Source organism: Carettochelys insculpta, chromosome 4 (genome assembly GCF_033958435.1).
Source record: "Carettochelys insculpta isolate YL-2023 chromosome 4, ASM3395843v1, whole genome shotgun sequence".
Lineage (NCBI taxonomy): Eukaryota > Metazoa > Chordata > Testudines > Carettochelyidae > Carettochelys > Carettochelys insculpta.
The window spans coordinates 34,349,417-34,369,625 of NC_134140.1; the positions used below are offsets into that span (position 1 = coordinate 34,349,417).

The 20,209-nt window shown below is 41.5% G+C and overlaps 1 protein-coding gene across 2 annotated transcripts in view; it reads right to left on the minus strand.

The window, feature by feature from the left end:
- Positions 1 to 16,552, minus strand: part of PPARGC1A (PPARG coactivator 1 alpha) — a 489,410-nt gene extending 472,858 nt beyond the window's left edge. The window contains exon 1 of one of the 2 annotated variants that reach the window (XM_074992556.1): positions 15,310 to 16,552. In XM_074992556.1, coding sequence (XP_074848657.1) covers positions 15,310 to 15,371 — 62 coding nt within the window. In that variant the 5' untranslated portion in view covers positions 15,372 to 16,552. The remainder of the gene's footprint in view (positions 1 to 15,309) is intronic. The other variant, XM_074992557.1, reaches the window with a different exon arrangement.
- Positions 16,553 to 20,209: the final 3,657 nt, after the last annotated feature.

The following is a 20,209-nucleotide window of genomic DNA, read 5'->3' on the forward strand; positions in this document are numbered from 1 at the left end:
GATATCACTACCAGAGCAACCTATAATAGATTGCCTTATTTATGGTATTCTCAGCATGGCTAGCACAACAAACAGGTGCTAGATTGTAGTAATCTCTCTGCCCTTCTCCAACTGCTAACCAGCAGATGGAAAAACAGAAGAATCACTGCCTTGTTCATTGCTTATTTCTGTGAGAAAATGTATCATCTCCCCTCTTTCTAAAACTAGTTATGCCATACGCTATTCTGAAAGTGTGCAAAGTTTTCATACGAACTCTTCCAATGGGAGCCAACCCAAAACTCTGGATCATTCCACTGCATGCAGAACAGCTTACACACTGCTGAGGAAAAAGCATAGTCCCCGGTATGCTCAGACACATAGATTTGATTGGTTCCATAGCAATTCTGTTCACAACAAACTTCATAATCCTCTTCTAAAGAGTCACATTTTTTATTTCACAAGCCAAATATGTACTGTATATCAATCTTATTGGTATCGTTGGTTTATGCGTATAGCCTTCTCAGTCAGATGGGATGGAGGCTACTGGATCAGACTATGGTTTTATTTCAGTATAAAGGCTTAGTGATTCTTCTAGAGACACTTGTACATCTGTGGTTTTACTATGGACCACATTGTGCAGCTTTAGTGTAGCATATTATTCTCTTGTTCCAGGATGCTCTGATGAATAGCTTTCCCCTCATAACACACTTATTTGCAACAAGAGTAACAAAAAATTAAATGAGTTGCTGCCAACTTTATTTGCATCCTTCACCATTTATCTGCTGTAACATTAAAAAAAATGAAATCAACTTGCACACAGTATAATTTAAAAGGCATCTCCTCTCCAGAATATTTGTATTGTTTGCTAGCAAATTTTAAAAAAATCAAATTTCAGCCAAGATAGAAATCTGCATGTCAAAGTTACAAAGGAATAAATATTTTCCAGAGAAGTTTTCACTGTGCTAGTTCCTTGAACAAGGAAACAAGCAACAGAAATGAAAACTTAAAAAAGCAACATGTGGCAAGTGTACATACACCTAGTATTTGAAAAGGGAATACTGTCTGCTGGTCAAAAGGGCCAAATAATAATTTTAAAATGCAATATGCTGAAAATGAACCTTTCATATTTGTTAGTTTTGTCATCATTTTAATAATCATCAATGTTAACACTTTAAGTGGCATTTCTTTTTATTTCCTACTTCCCTTAAAAATAAGGGTGCTTTATTTTTTTTTTGTCGTCATCATCATGGATAGGCACACCCATAAGTTTTCCAATAATGATGCAGGTGTTCCCTACCTAATTTCTTGCCCATGCAAGTATTTTCCATTTCAAATATATCCTCTCAGCCCTGCATTAAAAAAAAAGGTGCGTTTTATAAAACTCTCTTGAAACCAGTACTTCCAAAACCACCCACACATCTGTGTTCAGAGCTGGAAATAATTCAGCCACTGGTAGCCAAAGGCTCTAATATTTTAAAACCACATAGCCAAAAACTGGCCTGCCAGCAAAGAAAAATACTGAAAGAGTGCAATTTGAATAGCTGCTAGCCAGAGCCAGCAGTTACAGTACATAACAATGCAAGATATCATGGTGCTATTATCACTCAAGAACACTCAGTACATCTTGTTTGAAAGACACCTTTGGTTGGGAATAGAAAATATAAACATACAAGCATGTGCTTTACTTATCAAGAAAGCTATAAGTCTTTCAGAACACTGATGTTCAATTACTCTACTCAATTTTTTGCAATAGATTAAGCAGGGTTCTGTTTCTGGAGAATACGTCTTTATAAATTATTTTTTAATGCAAGTGTTATTATGAGTGTCAGAAAAATCAATTAACAATGGTGCCCTCTCTAGGGAAAGAGGTCTTTGATAAACAGAAATAAGATTATGCCATTTCTTCCACTGCATTTATTCTAATAGTGACATCAAAGAGGCATGACCTCTTTTTTGTTTTGACATCACACAGAGAAAAATATTCTTTTCATAGATTCTTATTTTGCTGGAGCTTCCATGCCTACACACATTATATGCTGTTATCACTTTCTATCCTGGCATGTGAATAATTTTAATCCTCTAGCAATTAGCAGTCTTTTGGACTAAAATTAAAAAAAAAAAAATCTTAGCACAACCTTACTTGTGTTATATAAATTAATGTGGTCAGCAGTTCATTTGCTCATTGTTTTTAGTGGCTTAATTATTTAATTTTGTATGTGCCCCATTTAAGATCCTTCTACCCTTGGCTGTGATTGTTTCCATCTTAAAAAAAAAAAAAAAGAATCTGCTCATTATCCACCTGAAGTTTCCTATCCTCTAGTATCTTACACGGCTTTTATCCTTGCATGTAACTCTACATTTTTAACGTGTCACCTATTCATTCTATTACAAGTCCCAGTTTCTACATTATTTAAAAAAAAGTTCTTATTTGCATATCCCTGTAAAAGGATTAAAATTTTAAACCACAGGGAATAATCAATACTGTAAAACAGACAATTCCTTGATCTCCTGTTTTTTCCACCCTTGTTTGGGTTTATTGCCATAGATTCCAAGGCTAGAAGGGACCACTGTGATAATCCAGTCTAATCATCTATTTAGCACAGCCATGGAACATCCCCAAGTAATTCCTAGAGGGTTTTCTTTGTGTTTGTTTGTTTTTTAAATAAAGAGAATCACCAGTCTTGATTCTAAAGTGGCCAGAGATGGAGATTCTACCATCACCCTTGATAAACTGTTCCAATGGTTAATTACTATCACATTTTTTAAAAAGCGTCTTATTTCCTGTCTAAACTTGTCCAGCTTCAACTTCCACTCACTGCATCATTTTATTCTTCTATTATCAAATATTTCTTCCCCGTGTAGTTACTTGCAGACACTAATTAAGTCACCCCTTAACTTTCTCTTTGCTAAACTATTACAATTATTAACCTAATATTAGTGACGTGCTAGGCACTTCTCAAAGGTGCTTAGGCACTTACGTGCCAGGCCGATACTCTGATGATAAATAGATGCCTTAGAGATAGGTGGGAGACAAGATTCCTGTTCTGAAGATCTAATCATCTAACACCCTAATCCAGCACATCCCTTAAACACCTGTTCAACTTTAAAGATGTGTGCAATATTACTGACTTCACTGGGGTGGGTGCCTCCCTGGAATAATTATAGGGCAAACAACAGGACAAACAGGGCTTGGTACTGAGAGGCAACATATGTAAGTTTTAGTTAAGGTGATAGCTAGTACAAACCTTGTATCCTCTATGGTTTCTTAAACGTAAAAAAAATAAGCAAAAGCTTACTGACTCATTTCTTTTAAATTATCACATAGAAGAGTGTCTTGGAGAAGAGGGTAGTAGCCACGTGAACCAACGCAGGAAGTGTATTCCTGTGTCATGTGTGGGTGGGAGGGATGAGGGTCACATGCCCCACCCCCTGGGTTAAAGGGACCAGCCAGCAGGTAAACTAATAAGGCTGGAGGGTCAGCGCCAGCAGCAGGGGTTCACACCCCTCTCCCCAGCATCCTCTAACAGAGGGGGAGGGAGGAAGTGCAGCAAGGTGGCCCCAGCTCGTGCTGCTCTCCAGCCATGCCTCTCCAATGGTGGGGAGAGCAGGGGAGATCCCACTCCAACCCTGGAGTGGCACAGCACAATGCAAGAGCCGCATGTACTGGAGCCACCTTGCGGTGCTTCCCTGTCCCCACCACCAGTGAATGCAGGGGTGGGAAGCAGACCCTTACTGTGAATGCTAGCGCCCAAACTGCCTTGGCTGAAGGAAGAAGCAGAGTGGGGACAGAGACAGAACAGGGACCAGGAATGGCAGAGCATGGGCAGAGGGCGGCTGTGCCAGCCCTCCCTCATGGGCCCCCACACCATTCACCTATGAGTGTACCTAAGCATAAGATAAAGTGTAGAAAGAGTATCCAGGTAGCTCTGAGAAAAACAAATCAAAAAGTCTACTAAGTCTGGCATCACTAGCAGAAGGCAAGATGTGGTGGCACAACGAGAAGCAAGGTCTGGGAAACAGCTAGGCCAAATTCTACGAGAGTACAGAAAGAAAGATAAGAAGTTTAAAGTCACAGGACACATTAAAAAAGATGAGAGTTAGGCAAATCAAAAAGACAGGAAAGTTATCCTAGCAGTTGTATGCAGGAGAGCTGTGTGACCCTCAATGAATGAGGGATGTAACCTAATGGCAGATGATGAGGAAAAAGCTCTTTCAAAAGCTTTGCTAAAGTCAACATATATTAGGTCCACCGCCCTCCCCACATCCACAAAGCCAGTTACAGTTGTCATAGAAGGCAATGAGGTTGGTCAAGCATGACTGGAAAAAGCTGAGGTATGCAATGCTTCCCTCCCACCCCATCCTCAGAGAACAGGTCAGCTCCCAGAGTACTGCGCTAGGCAGCACACAATGGGAAGGAGGTGTGCAGCCCTCGGGGGAGAAAGAACAGGTTAAAAACTATTTTGAAAAGCTGAATATGCACAATTCTATTTGGCCAGATCAAACGCATCCTAGGCGGCTGAGAGAGTTGGCTGACGTGATTGCAGAACCATTGGCCATTATCTTTGAAAACTCAAGGTGATTGGGGAAAGTCCTGGATGACTGGAAAAAAAGGCAAATGCCGTGCCCATCTTTCAAAAAGGGAAGAAGGAGAATGAGGTGAACTACAGACTAGCCAGCCTCACCTCAGTCCCTGGAAAAATCATGGAGGGGAACATCAAGGTAACTATTTTGAAGCACTGCAGGGGGGAAGGAAAGTCATCAGGAAAAGTCAACATGGATTCACCGATGGCAAGCCATGCTTGACCAACCTGATTGCCTTCTATGATGAGGTAACTGGCTCTACGGATATAGGGAAGGCTGTGGACACAACATACATTGTGGTGGGGGAGGTCTAAATTGGATATTAGGAAAAACTATTTTACTAGGGCTGTATCTACACTACCTCCCTGCTTCAAAGGGAGGATGGTAAGTAGGGTGTCAGGAGATTATTAATGAAGTGCTGCGCTGCATATGCAGCACTTCATTAAACTAATTCTCCCCCGCAGCAACTTTGAGTGCCGGTTCACGTGTAGCCACAGCTAACCCACTGGTACTTTGAAGTGGCTGGGCAAAATTTTGAGGAGTGAAGGGACTTCAAAGTTGCCCAGGCACTTCGAAGTACCAGTAGGTTAGCCGCGGCTACACGCAAGTCGGCACTTCGAAGTTGCCAAGGGGGAGAATTAGCTTAATGAAGCGCTGCATACCAGCACAGCACTTCATTAATAATCTCACGACACCCTACTTACCACGCTCCCTTCAAAATAGGGAGCTAGTGTAAACAAATCCTAGGAGAGTGATGAAGCTCTGGAATGAGTTACCTAGGGAGGTGGTAGAATCTCCTTTCCTAAAGGTCTTGCTAAAAGTCGCAATTTGACGAGCCCTGGCTGGGTTGATTTAGCTGAGATTGGTCCTGCTTTCACTGGAGGAGGGTGGTGCTTTGCACTTGACCTCCTGAGATCTCTTCCAACTCTATGATTCATATCATCTACATAAAAGTGTGATATGGAGGTCAGGGAAACAGAGGAGGCCGATGGAGAAATCAAGATGAGAAATAATAAGAGCCTAGCAAGGGATTTAGATAGTCAGAAAGAAAGTTCAGCAATCAGAATGCTGTGGAGAATGAAGGTCCAAGAAATATGTGACAAGGTAGGAATTGAAGCTGAAAGATGAAACACACATATGAAGCAAAATATAAGTCTCTAATTCGCTGGGAAAAGATGCTGTTAGATGAAATCAAAGGCTGACATGGTTAGTGAAGACTGAAGCAAAACAGGCATTCAAGAGTTTAACAAGGAATACAAACCAGAAAAGGAAGGAAAGTCATAGGTATTCAAGTCAGCAAGGCCTGACAAAATTCACCCTATAATATTTAAGAAACTAGCTGAATCTATCTTTAAAAACTAATGGTGGAAGGGTGTTATCCAAGAGAACTGGAGAACAGCAGCACACAGTATCCTTCTTTAAAAAGGGCAAAAAAGAGAACCCAGAAAACTGTAGAGCAGCCAGCCTAAATTTGACACCTAGAAAAAAAACATACTGGAACAGAAGTATTGAACAAACAATAATAGGTTTGTAATCACCTGCAAAATAATAGGATAATAGCCAATATTGGATTTCTCAAGGACAAATCATGCAAAAACAATCTAATTTTCTTCTTTCACATAACTGCTGACTTAGACTGGGAAAGCTGTAGACATGATATATCTTCATTTTAGTAGTAAGGTTTTTGATGTCCCACATGACATGCTTAGAAGTAAACTAGGGAAATGAGGTCTAGATGATACCATTGTAAGGTAAATGCACATCTCATTCAAAACTGCACTCAGTAGTTGTTAACAGCTCACTCTCAAACTGGGAGGACATTATCTGTTGGGACCCTAAAGAGGTCTCTTGGGTCTGGCAATATAACAAGAGAACTGAATTTGATTTAACTGCTGATATTTTGTATATCCAGACACTATTAGCTTGTTTTCTTTGAGCTAACTATGAAAGACTGATTGAAAGAGTACATCTTGGAACAGGTTGTGGCAGCTTTGCTTTGAGCACAGACTGACACCTCCTCCTCAGCTCCTCCCCTAGAAGTACAGCTATTGTCCACTTGAAACCACCTCAGAATTTGGGCAAGTATGGTTTGAGTGCTTGAGACGCAGTAAAGAAGGAGCTATGGGGGAAACGCACTCTTGTTTGTGCCAATCATTTATCAGATGGAGGAGCAGTGTCCCCACTGATTTATTCCTGAGACAATCTGAAAAACTAAGCTAAATGTCCACACTTTTGGGTACTGAAAACACTGGGTAATGGTACTATTAAACATTGTCATTGTTAACTTGAATAATGGAGTAGAGAATATGGTTATAAAATCTGCAGGCGACACCAATATCAGAAGGACTGCAAGCACTTTGGAAGAGAGGGTTAGGATTCAATATGATGTTGACAAATTAGAGAATATTTCTGAAATCAGTGAGATGAACTTCAATAAAAGACAAGTGCAAGGTACTATACACAGGAAGGGGAAAAAACAAATGCAAAAATACAAAATGGAAAATAACTGGCTATGCACTTGTATTGGAGAAAAGGAGAAGGGTTAGAGCGGATCATAAATAATATAAGCCAGTAACATGACTCAGCTGTAAGAAAGGCTAATACCATCCTGAGGTATAGTAAAAGAAACGTTACATGAAATACACAATTGGTAATAGTCCTGGTCTATTCTGCATTGGTCAGGACTTAGCTACCGTCACGAGTTTGGCCACCACACTCAGGAAAGGTGTGGACAAATTGGAAAGAGTCTGGAGGACAACCACAAAAATGATAATATGTCTAGAAAAGCTGACCCATCAGGAAATGTTAAAAATACTGGTTATGTTTAAGAAAAGAAGACTACAATGGGGAGTGAACCTGCTATAGACTTCTAATGTGTTGGAAGTTGTTACAAGGAAGATAATCATTTGTCTCTACTGAAGGTAGGACAAGCAATAAGTGGCTTAAAATTGCAATAAGCAAGATTTAGATTAGATATTAGAAATTACCAAGGGAGGATGTGAAGCCCCATCACTGGAAGTTTCTAAGAACAAGACAAAGACCCGCAGGTACGATCTGTGTATACAGTAAACCCTTTCATATCCAGCATTACATTATCTGAAACTCTAACATAACTGGGATTTTAACTATAAGTAAATTTCAGTTATATTTTCCATAAGTACAGCATAGTGAAAGTACACACAAATAAATAAAGTAAGTTTACAATGTACAATACTACCGTTGTTGGTAAATAAAGTACTCTGCATACGTTTGTTTGTTTCTTCATAGTAAATCTTGTTTTAGATTAGTGTCATGCATTTCTAGGTATACCTCTCTATTATCCAGAATATTTGAATAGCTGGCAACCTCCTGGTCCCAGGGTGGACAGATACAAAAGAGTTCATTGCACTTGATCCTGCCTCAGAACTAGGGATGGACTAGATGACCTTTCCTTTTCCCTTCTAACCACTATGACCCTCAGGTTATGGTCCCATATAACATAGAAGGGATATTTTTGCCATCACTCAAGCAATGGGTGGGACTGGCAGAGATTTGGGTGGAATAGTAAGTTTATTTTGGTCAATGAACTGATCTTTAGACAAGAATTAACCACACAAATGTATAAACTAGAGAGACCAGGATTTAGCAACGAAGAAGATGATATTTCAACATGAGACCCAAACCAAAATCAGCACAATATACTTAATAAGGACTGTTCTACAAAAGGGAGGTTGTTACTAGGAGGCATATAGGAAATATTGCCATGACCATGTTCACCAATTCAACAGGGTGTTCTCCCTTCCTCTTCCTCATCCCTTCTGCATATGGAGCCTGGTATAAGTCACCTAATGCTAATGAAGAACCGCTTAAACAGCTTCAATAGGGTTTTGTTCAGACCCACAGTAAACACATTTAATTTCTCCCTCCTGAAGAGTATAAACCCGTATCTACTCTAATGCATCATGAAGTTTGCCAATAATTAGCATCTGTGTGAAGTGCAGCTTAGTATTTCCCTATTCTGAAAGGGTAAATAATGGTGCAATTTGTAATACTGAGGCAAACTGCAATTTACAAAATGCAGGCATTTTACAAAGTAGGTGTGTATTTTGTGAGGGGGAGGGTCACAGCCTGCTGTGAACAATTACTAAAATTGTCAATGGAATGCAATAAATGTTGTTTTTTAAAAAACTAATTATTTTTTACAATAACCAGCTACTACAGCCACTTTGTATGTGGAGATTTGTAAACTACTTCTATTTGAGAAGTAATTGATTCCATTTTTATCATTTGCACAAGTTTATGTGGTTGTTCTCATCCCAAAGAGCTGATAACATCTATTTGCTGCAAATTATATAATATAATTCCTCATTCAAAAGCTGTAATGGAAAACAAAATGCTAATTTATGCTGCAAATGGAAGTACAGAACCTTAATCACTCATTGTTAACATAAGGCACTAAATTATTCTTGCAAATAATAAAATGAATTAAAACTGTGGAGAGGGGAAGAGAGTAAAAATACCAAAGTCTCAAACATATTCACATGTTACATGACAGGTGATGAAATGAATCTCTTCTCTTTGTGCTAACAGGAACCAGACTGTTTTAGGAGGGAGTGAAGGCCTTATGATTAAAGCACAGGACTGCAAGTCAGGAGATTTTGCTTCTATTCTTGGTTCTCCATCAAATTTCCATATATGAACTTCAACAAGACACTGAGGCCCAAGTTTTCAAGTGTCTAAGGGAGCCTTAATTGCAGCATGTGGAGTGTGATTTTCAGACATGCTGATGACCTGCAGCTCCTAATGATTTCAAATGGAGCCACAAATACTCAGCATCCTTCAAAAAAGAGCCACAGTGTTTCACGTTAGGCATCCAAAATTAGTCACTACGTTTGAAAATAGTAACAGTCAAAGTGCTACATTTCCACTACTTGCTTTTGAAAATATTGCCCTTAACCTGCCTGTACATCAGTTTCATCAATAAAATGGAAATAATTGCCCCCACAACAATATGCCTGTGGGGCTTCATCAATGTTTAAAAATAGCAGTGGGGCAGAGCACTTTGGAAGTACTTTTTCTTCTTTTTAAGCAATTTTACACACAGTTTCTAATTTATGAAAAGTTTTGCTCACAAAGCAAAGAGAAGCATAAAATAGAACAAAAACAGGCATTTGAAAATGTGCATTTGTTTTTCCACATTTCACTGAGCTGCTAGCTGCTACACCTAAATTTATGTCAGATTCTCTGTTATGTGCATCCATTGTGCTGGTATCCCTCAGTGATACCTTCTGGTCATGGCGAGACTAACCCAATCTCAGGTATCCACCCTGCCTCAGGAAAAAATATTACAAAACCAATTAGCTTCTAGCAAATCAGGTCAGATTACTATAATCTAAATGATAAAGATCAAGTAATTCGTTCAAAAATGTACACACATTCCTCAGTAACACTCCATATATAAATGAAGATATCAAAGCTTAAGGAACGCAGTTCAAGCCCCTGCAGAAGTGTCTATTTATCAATTCATTTTGAATATTTGCACAAAAAAGAACTATTAAGATATAATTATTAGCTCAAAAAATGATAATCCTCTTGGATTGACCAAAAAAGTCACACTGCCTCATGGAGTAAATCATTTTACCACTGCCCTTTTATATTTAATATCCTTCTGCAATACGCATTTATCTCTACACTAGCAAAGAGTATTCATTGATTTCCCATGGTCTCTCTGGAAGACGGTTCTGCTTCCCTGATGATGAGTATAAAAGGTGGATGACCCCATTCTCATTCCAATGCAAACCCTGCACTTTTACATTTCTGAGTAGACCATATGAATATGTGATCAACGAAGAACTCTCTGCCCTCTTCCTACAGAATGCACTGCTGCTATAAGTAGAGGCATTTTTTCCCTTCTTTATCCTATGGTATTTTTGAAGACCACAATCAAATGTGTGAACTTCTAAAATGCATTAATTCATCATGTACATAACTAACTTGCAAATTGTAGCTATATCTCCTGTTCTAAGCCTAATAACTAATAATTCTAAAATAAACACCTTGCCTCTTCTGGGCATCTATTTTATACCAACATTATTTTGCTGTTCTGCTTTGGAATTTGAGGAAACGTTATATCACCAGTTTAAAAATCACACTTACTTCCCAGATTAAACTGGCATCAGGAATCCACTTCCTTTTTACATCCAGGCTGTGGATGGGTTATTAAACAAACACTAACATAATTTTGAAACCTGGCCAATCATTTTACCCTAGTAAATAATATTTTAAAAATCAAACAGTTACTACTGATGAAAACTTTAATATTTTTATGTGGAACAGTACAAAACTTTAATTTTAAATGATCATATCAGGTTTTATATATAAACAAAAACGCCCTCATCTGTGGTGCTAAGTACACCTTAAATTTTTAAATCTAAATTACATTAACTCAATTATGCTATTTGTTTAGTTGTTGTACTATTTAGCTTATTCAAGCCAAAAGTGTATAGTCAGTTTCATTTTCAGTTTTACTTTTTTAAAAGTTTTAGTTCTCATGCACTAGCACACAATGCCACTTTGATTGCAGGAGAGACAGAAAATCTTTAAATCCAAAATTAATACTTTTTAAATTTTTTCAACATCACAGATAAACCGCATTTCTGTTAGTAACAGGTTGCAGGTTTGTTTTTTTTTTTAAATTAAAAAAGTTGTCTATAACAAACTATGGAGAAAGCCTATTAGTATCTTTTTAATCTTTGGAAGCCACAGTACAAATTTTGCTTGGAGTGCAGTTGAAAATAAAGGAGAGTTTTGATCCAGCATTTTATAGACTTTTGGTGAAAAAACCATTACATGTATCACAATTCACATTCTTTTTTTCATAATAAAAGAAGTCCCAGTCTATAAAAATCTAACATTTTGGCCAGGCAACCAGAAGGTACGTATACAGCATCCCACTGAATACTTGTTTACCTCAGCTAAACATAGGGTACGTACTGTCAATGTGCACCAACACTTACACAGAAACCTTTAAAGTGTCAGAAAGTCTAAAATTATGGGTATCAGGCAAAAAGGACAGAAATACTGAAAGCACAGCGGAATCATAGCTTTGACTTGACTATGGGACAAAACAGAAGCTGAATCACTGGAGTTACTCTTTACTCAGGAAAAAGAAAATGCATAAAGCAATGTATTAAGTTCAGTCCAATACCCAGGAAGTACTGACAAAATGCTCTCACCCGTTTTTTTTTTCCCCCCCTTGAGTAGTCCACATTCAGGAACACAGAAACCGCTCAAGTTGTCAAATACTTACCTTATTTTCCTGCTTTTACTGGAAGTATTTACATAAAATATTTCCATGTTTAAAAATAATACAAAGAGAAACGTAAGTCTAGCTAACCAGCATACAGCTGGGAGTTCCAACGGGTATCAGTGAAATGCTTACAATGATGAGATAGATAACACATAAGGCAGAGCACTCCACCAAAAACATTAATTTTATATTTCCGCTACAGGGAAGATTAAAGTCCTAGTTTTAAGTTGTCATAGTACTTTTCCTTTTACAAAATCCTAAAATCATCTCACATCACTACACCAATTCAACACCATTGCAATACAGCCACCAGTGGGACAGAGAGCTGTGCACTCATTAGCTGCTGAACATTAATCAAGAGTGAGGGGAAGGCGAAATTATAGACAAACACCACTATATTAGATCTCTGGTTCAAAGAAAACTCATATTTTGGAGCGTGTGGGGCAAGTAGAAGTAAGGGTTAATTTTTCATTATTATTAAATAAGAAACAAATGAAAAGAGAGTTTGTCTCATTTGGTTTCTAGTGGACAGATGTCCATAAAAAAGTAGTAATAGACAACCTAAAAACCACTGGTTCCTTCACTTCAGAGAGGCGCTTGTACTGTTCTACCAAGAGATTTTTTGTCTCCAACAGTGGCAATCCAAATTTTGAATATCACTTCACTCTTTTCAAATTAAAAATAACTTGATTACGTTATTTTTAGTGTTCTCTTCAATAATGCAAAAATATGGCAAGAACAATTACAAACAGACCTTTGTTTTCACACAGAGTGCCTTATAACTGGTTTCAAAATCTATTTCTTGATACCATGTTCACATTTCAATTTTCCAGGTATAGCTTCCCCGTGATGTTTTCCAGTTTTATATGCAATTCAAAACATTATTTCTAAGAACATTACCAACAAATCACCTCTCCACAGCCAGTGCTGAAAGATGAACTGCAAGAGTATGTCAAAATGCAAAAGTTAGAACGTATATATGTCAGAGTAATAATTGTCCCCGTCTTCTAAGCTGCTCATTGTTACATGAGGCTTACAGAATTCACTTTATTCTCCTTCATTTGATTGTTTATATTGAGAAATGTTATTTTGATTATATTTAGTTTTATTAAAAATATGGGTTGAGATGCCAGGAAGAAATCTCCTTAGCGAGGTATGGTTTGAACTGCTATTGATATTATACAAAGGATCCTTTTACATGGTACTAGATACTGAGTGCATCATATTGATTTAGGAATAAAAAGCTGATTTTTTTTCAGTAGCGTCAACCCTTCCCTTCTTAAGCACTTCACAGTGCTTTAAAGTTAGAGGGCTTGTTTAAAAAAAACTGAAGTGGAGTAAACAAAACAAATTAGATTTGAGCAATGTTGCTATATTTAAGGAGAAGAAATGGCTTGTAAGCTTTTTTGGCTGCAGTTCAGATAAATAAAAACATGAATATATCTGGCTCTCAAATTTAGGCCAAACTTACCTTTTTAGTATTAAAAAAATTATATACAAACCAGTTCTCAGAAATAATGTATTAATTTTTCATTACATAATAGCAGTGAGCATCCTTTATTGCTACTTATCATTTAGGTGAATCCGACTGTTGTAAATACTAACATAAAAGGACAACAGAAGGGAGTCATGAATCAAAACCCATATGTACCTTAAATTCTTCTTGGAAAATCTGGTGTGCCCATTCTTGTTGCACTACTATATAGTGATTATACATACCTTCTATGCTAAATTCCCTCCCTAAGCATGCTTATTTAATTCAAGTTTGTGTACTATATCTTAGAGTTTATACAGTCCTATTAAAAATAGATCAGCATCCCAAATTATCTTCATTTTCTTCTCAGATACAATTCTACAGTGGTATCTAAAAGGCAACTATAGCTTTGTTGGTAATTCTTCTTAGTTTTCACTGCAGTTGGACTATATTTTTGAAAAATGCACAAAAGAATCTAGCATTTAACACTGCTGTTCTTCTACGGAAATCCTATAGAGCCAAACTAACTTTATCTAAAGGAACTGGTTTAGACCTGATTTCATTGTCCTTGTCCTTAGCAATTTCCCCACTCCTCTGGTTTCCAAGGAGCTTTCCTTTGCTCGCCTTAAACCGGGCATAAGCCCTTGTCAGATTAAACACTCAAGGTCTGGGTTCATATATGAGAGGAGGAAACAATACACTGTGCATTATACACCCAGCCTGGCAGCAGCGGTCCTGCCTTTTAGGGCGAACGCCTGGCGCAGTGGGCTGCTGGGAATCACACAGAAAACTTATCAGGAGGCTCTGTTTGCCCTTGGCTAGCTGGCCGCGCTCCGCTGCCGAAGAGCCGCCCGTTTGCAGCCTGACAGCGCTTGGGTCGGCGCTGGCCTGACCCGGACCCCAGCGGCCGCTCGCCCGGGGGCTCAGCCCGCACACAGAGCCCAGGGGCGAGAAGGATCGGGCGGAGCCCCGCCTAAGCCAGCCGGGGTGGGGTGGGAGTCTCCTTGTCCACCTGCCTGGATCAGCACCGGTCCCTGCCTCGCTCCCCGTGCAGCCCAGGAGCCCATGGCGGGGCAGGCGGGCTCCAGCGGGTGCCTTCTCCAGGGGCTGGGAGTGGGTTGCTCCCCCACGGCTCCAGGCACGAGCGCAGCGGGCAGGGCAGGGCAGGGCTGTGCCGGCCGCAGGCTGCCCGGGCTGTGCCCTCCGGCCGCCAGGGGGGTAACCTTACACCGGCCGCGCGCTCAGCGCAGCTCTGCCACCCGCTGGGCGGGAGCCGTCAAGCGAGTCTCCCCGGGCCCCTGGGCCACCTGACCCACGCACACCCCGAGATCCGCAACTTTCCCCCCGCAGGGAGCCCCGGCCGTGGCACGGTCTGGCCCCGCGGCAGACGACGGCCGCTACTTAATGGAAGCCAGGCGGGGGGCTCGCGGAACAGCTCCTAGCAACCCCAGAGAGAGGGATATTCCTCCCCCCATCCCCGCCCGCCGCTCCCAGCACCGCCACGCGCCCGGAGCGGGGCGCCGGGGAGACGCACAGTCATCAAAGTTAAGTGGCTGCGGGGAGGAACTCTGCCCCCGCCGCAGGGTCGGGGTGACGGCTCGCGCTGCCCATTCAGCCAGTCTGGGGGGGGGGGGCTGCCCAGCAGCTAGCCGGCCCCCCCCCCGGGGCCCCAGTCTCCCCGCGCCGCGACAGGAGCAGCGCCGCCCGTGGGGGACTTGAGCGGGTTCCGCTCGAGTTGCCGTGTTGGGAGTTGTTTCTGGGTAACGCACCACTCGCCACACACGGCCGGCCCCGGCTCCTCCCTCCCTCCTCCCGCTGCCCCGGCCCCCCAGGGACCGCCTGAGCGGAGCGGAGCGCAGCTAGGGACCGTCCGCCAGCGCCAAGCTCCTGCTCGCCTTCATTCGTGCCCCAGCCTCCACGGCGGGCACCGGAGCGCAGCACGGCGCCGCCGCCTCTCCCGCCCGGCGCCTGCCCGGCCGCCCCTTACCTGGCCGCAGGAGCTCTCCCAGGGGGCGGTGCAGTTGTGGAAGAAGGACGAGAAGAAGGCATCTTCGGAGAGCCCGCAGCCAGCCATGCTCCGGGCGCCAAGCCGCTGCCGCCGGCCCCAGCCGCCTGGGCAAACTCTTGCGGCTCCCGGCGCTGTGCGTGCCTGGAGCGCTCGCCCGGCGGCTGTGTGAGCGGCAGGGGGAGGCTGGCTGGAGAGCACAGGGGCTGTGTGTGTGTGCGCGGCTGTTTGAAGCGGCACGGAGGAGCCAAAGCCGGAGTCACGTGCGCGCGCTCGTTCGCTCGCTCACCACCCAGCCGCTGCCGCCGCCGCTGCTGCTGACGGGGACGGGCTGCGGCCACAGCCCCTGCCACTAAATCACCAGCGCCAGGTGACCTCTCCAGCCCCACCCACCCGGGACGCTCCCGGCCCAGCGCGCTGCGCACGCGAGGCGGAGGCCGCTCGCAGACCCGGCTGCCGCACGCCAGCAGAAAGGACGGCCAAGGCGGGGGCGAGGCGCCCGCTCCCCCAGCCCCGGAGCGGAGGTGCGGCTTCCTGTCAGAGGCGCCTGCTGGCCAGGAGCGTCCACACCTGCCCTTGGGCTGCAGCCGAGTCACCTCCCGCCTCCGGGCTTGGGCGAGTCGAAGTCAATCCGAAAAGAAGTTCACGAGTAGGTTCCAGGCTAGGCTCGTCTTCTACAAATCGCTCGGTGTACGCACGCCACGTCTGCCCGCGAGCCCAGCTCAGCCCCCACCAGCTTGAGCCTGCCCCGGCCAAGGGATGATAATAGTGGTATTCTTTCCGAGGCAAATTGGTTATGCCCATAGGGGTAGCTCGGTGCAGAATGCCTAGTGCAGCAGGATGAGGGCGCTTTACCCAAGCCCCGAAGCCTTATTGAAATCCTGGAAAAAGTTAAACTTTTTCAAAGAGTTGTAACATCAAAATTATTTCACACAGGGCCATCAAATTAAATTGTTTGAATCTTTAAAGAAAGATGTGGGTGCAGAAGACGTTTTCAATCTGACTCGGGGTTGTGCTTTTTCCTATTCCTATTTGTTTTTAAAAAGGTTTCTCTCTCAAATCTAGGTTACCTGAAAGCCTTCAAAAATCAATAAAGAACATTTTCTGATTTGAAAGAGAAAATTGAATTCACTGTACTCAGACGGTCAAAGGAACAACATAAAGCTGAATAAAAGTGTTCTCCAACCTTCATGCAACAAGCACCAATGTATGAGGAAAGAAAAACACAAAAAATAAGTTTACTTTTCATGGAGAATATTTCAAAGTGAACTTTTTTTTTTAAATGTAGACTTGCACCATTTCAAATCTTTTGAAGAATTTCTGCTCCCTAAATAATTATATAGAGTGGGTCATAAAATGTAATAAGAAATTTAAATGTATTGAAGTGCTTCCACAATTCTCTAGAACCGTGTCTCGAACTATTAAGGGTACACAAAGCCACAGGCTTTCAGTAAAGCGAAGTCTGCCTGGTTGATGGCCCTTGAGTTCTGGATGCCTACTGGCTCTCCGCACACTAAAGAAAAAGCTGTTCCTTGGTAGTAGCCCTGAAATTTTTACAGACACCTTCCTCCTACCAATGGAGTCTCAGGCCTTGTCAACACACCATATGTTTTTTCTAGTAAGCCATCTTGACATTGCTGTATCAGCAGAGACCCCTGTAGACACTGCACAGACCTAACCTAACCAGTTTTTATTTTGGCATAGTAATGCCCTCACCCCAAATGACATTAGCTCTGTCACCAGTTCTACCAGCATAGCTATAGCAGCGAGAGATCAATTTTTTTTCAAACCCTGACCCATACAGCTATATCCAGAAAGCTGTACCAGTCAGGTTGATGTAAAGGCTTCCTGAGTCAAAGAATCCCTCTCTGCCTCCTCAATTCAAGTGAAAAATACAACAGAGAAAACTACAGGAACTGAATATGGGAGAAACTTAGGAGAGGGCCACACTAAAAAGTTAGGTAGAACTAGCTACATTTCGCCAAGGTGTGAAAAATCTACCCCCAGCAATGTAATTAAAAACAATCTAACCCATGGTGTAGACAACGCATCAACAGAAGAGTTCTGTTAGCATAGTTACCATTTCCTCAGGGAGATGGATTAACTATAGCAACAGGAAGAAACCCTCTCATCCCTGTAGAATATCTACACTGAAATGCTAGTGTCAGAGCTGCAGCGCTGCTGTAATGATGTAAGTGTAGACATAGCCTTACTCAACAAATTGTTGAATATTACCCCCAATGATTTGTTATCATTTTCTTTAGATACCTCATTTTTTATTAACCTCAGCTGTCTATGAAAACTGGATTTAGTGTAGAATTTTTTCCCATGAGAAACAGCAAAGAATAATTCAGATAATATATTTGATTTACTTACTGTTTTGTCCTCCTTTGAAAATTATTTTTCCCTCCTGGGTTTGGCAGACCTGAGGCAACTTTCCAAACGTCTTGTTTCTAACATTTAAAAAAACATGCCATGTGATATTGCTGGGTATTTTAATGTCATATGCACTCTGTGGACTCTGCTTTGAATTTGTACCCTTGTATGCAGTCTTCTAATCTACCTACCTACATTGCTCTTGCAGAATTTGCATTTCAGGTGCTGGTGCTTGGATTATTTTCCAATCCCTAATGAACTTGTGTACTTCTGGGCTTAATCATGCAGGTTTTACTCCACCCCTTCACTTTGCCTTTGTTTTTGTTCATAGGCATACATACCATCTGAACAATGTGTGTTCTTAACTAACCACAAGGCAGATTGTGTACTTAATATTTTTAAACTTTGACCTGTGCCTGCTGTGAGCTGCTTCCTCTATTTTAAAATCTACTAGTTTAAAGTTCATCACTGAGTTAATGCTAGGGGATTCCTTGTTTAGCAGGAGGTCACACACAATTGTGCAGCAAACTCTTACTTAAGAGAGTGATCATTCTCCTCTGGCATATACGTGAGAGTCTAATTCAGAGTTTTGAGGAGAGTAGGCCAGCAGTGATGGTGTTGCATAGAGGAAAGAAAGCATTTTGAAGAGTATAGCCACAGTACCCTCTCCTTTGGTTGAAGGTAAAGATCCACCACTGGTCAATTAACATTACAGCTTTGGAGTGCTCCTGGTTCCTCAATTCATGCTATATGCTCTCTTAACCAGTATGTTCTCCCAACTCCATGGGGCTAGACGACTGTCCCATTCTGTTGAAAAATTACCTGACCTTAGTCATTCATGCATGTTACCTTCAGGCTGCACTACTGTAATATACCTTAGCATTGAGGCCTTTCAGTATTAAGGAAGCTTCACTGGTACTGCCTGCAGCACACTTCATCAACAGAGGCTACTGGATGCACATCATGCCTTTCTCTTGAACAGTGCACTGGTTTCCCATAGAATATGAAATCTATTTCAAAGACATGGTCTTTATCTTCAAGGAAGTCTTTTGCCTGGAATGAGAATATCTAAGTGATCACCTAAACCTCCTCTTTGGGGTGAAGTGATCAACAGCTTTGTTCTTCTGGGCCAGTGAAGCAGTCAACAAGTGTGAAGCTCATCTGTGCAAGATACAAACACTGAATGAACTCCCACAAGAACTAAGTTTTCATGCTATCTGAGCACCTTATAAAGTGCGCATATATGTATGGACATACTGCTGTCTTTTCCATGAATCCTGCAGGATCTGTATTTATGTAGTTTTGTTCATTTTGTGGAAAATGGGCATGGTGCTCAGATGAGGAAAGGCTGAAAAAGTAAATTTTTGCATTTTGCTCCAAAGCTGTTGATGGTCCTCCTGTTCTGTCCTGAGACTTTTGTGTAAGTGCAAGATTTTTGCTTGAGATTGGCTTTTCAAGAATTAAATCCCCGTTGTGGCACTGATGATCACTTGGACGAAGTGATAGCTTGGGGAACTTGGAACTCTCCTCCGCAAGGCTTTGAAGATGAGAATATGAGTCTTGGGATTTGCTCTGGGATATGACAGGAAGCCAGTAAAAGAAACAGAGTAGGGGATGACATGCTGTAAGTGGCCTGGGCAGCTATATGATATGATCTAGCTAGAACCCATTTATAGTTGGTGGTTTCATGCTTGGATATACCATCTTTTCATTGTATTATGGTCTTCAACTTTATAGCCAGTTAAATAGAAAAATACATGTGCTGGATTATTCAGATACCAAATGGAATGAAAACAATGACAATCACCTCGCTGTACAATTTTCCGTTTTCTTTTACGAACTGGTTCTCATACACTTTAGTCTGAAATCTTATATTTGCTTTTATCAACATGGTTTTACAAAGTTAAATTTAATGTTGTCTTTCACTTCCATTTATTTCAAGGGGACCAGGATTTGGTATGTTAATTCTCTGGTTGAATTTCCTCATGTTACTAGGGCATAATACTTAGCCCAAAGTGTTCATAAAGCAAAATGAGGTCTTCTGATGGAAGTCCCTATGGCAGCTTTAACGTACAACATTTTGATTAAGATATTGGAGGACTTTTAAAGCCTTTCCTGTTCCATTTTTACGGACATTCAACTATATTTAAAAGGCTTGTTTATGCTCTTACACATTGAAGTGAGGTATTTTTTATTTTTGCACACAGAATACATGGACCATAAGGTGCTCACTTTGTTTTAGAATGTGTGAGATTCTGGACATTGGTCCAAGAAAAAATAGTCAGCTCTTGAGGCCTAGTAATATTACGGATAAAAATATGCAATGCTAATGCTGGAGGCCTTAAAATACAAAAATTCCAAATCTGGCCTAATTGACTTGGGAGAACTGGATTTGACAAAATTGGTTTCTTAGAAATGTGATGCATGACCAAAATCACTATGAGATGTTAATTCTTGGCTACAAGCTTTACATAAAGAGAGGAGGGCTGCTTTTAGACAGGATGTT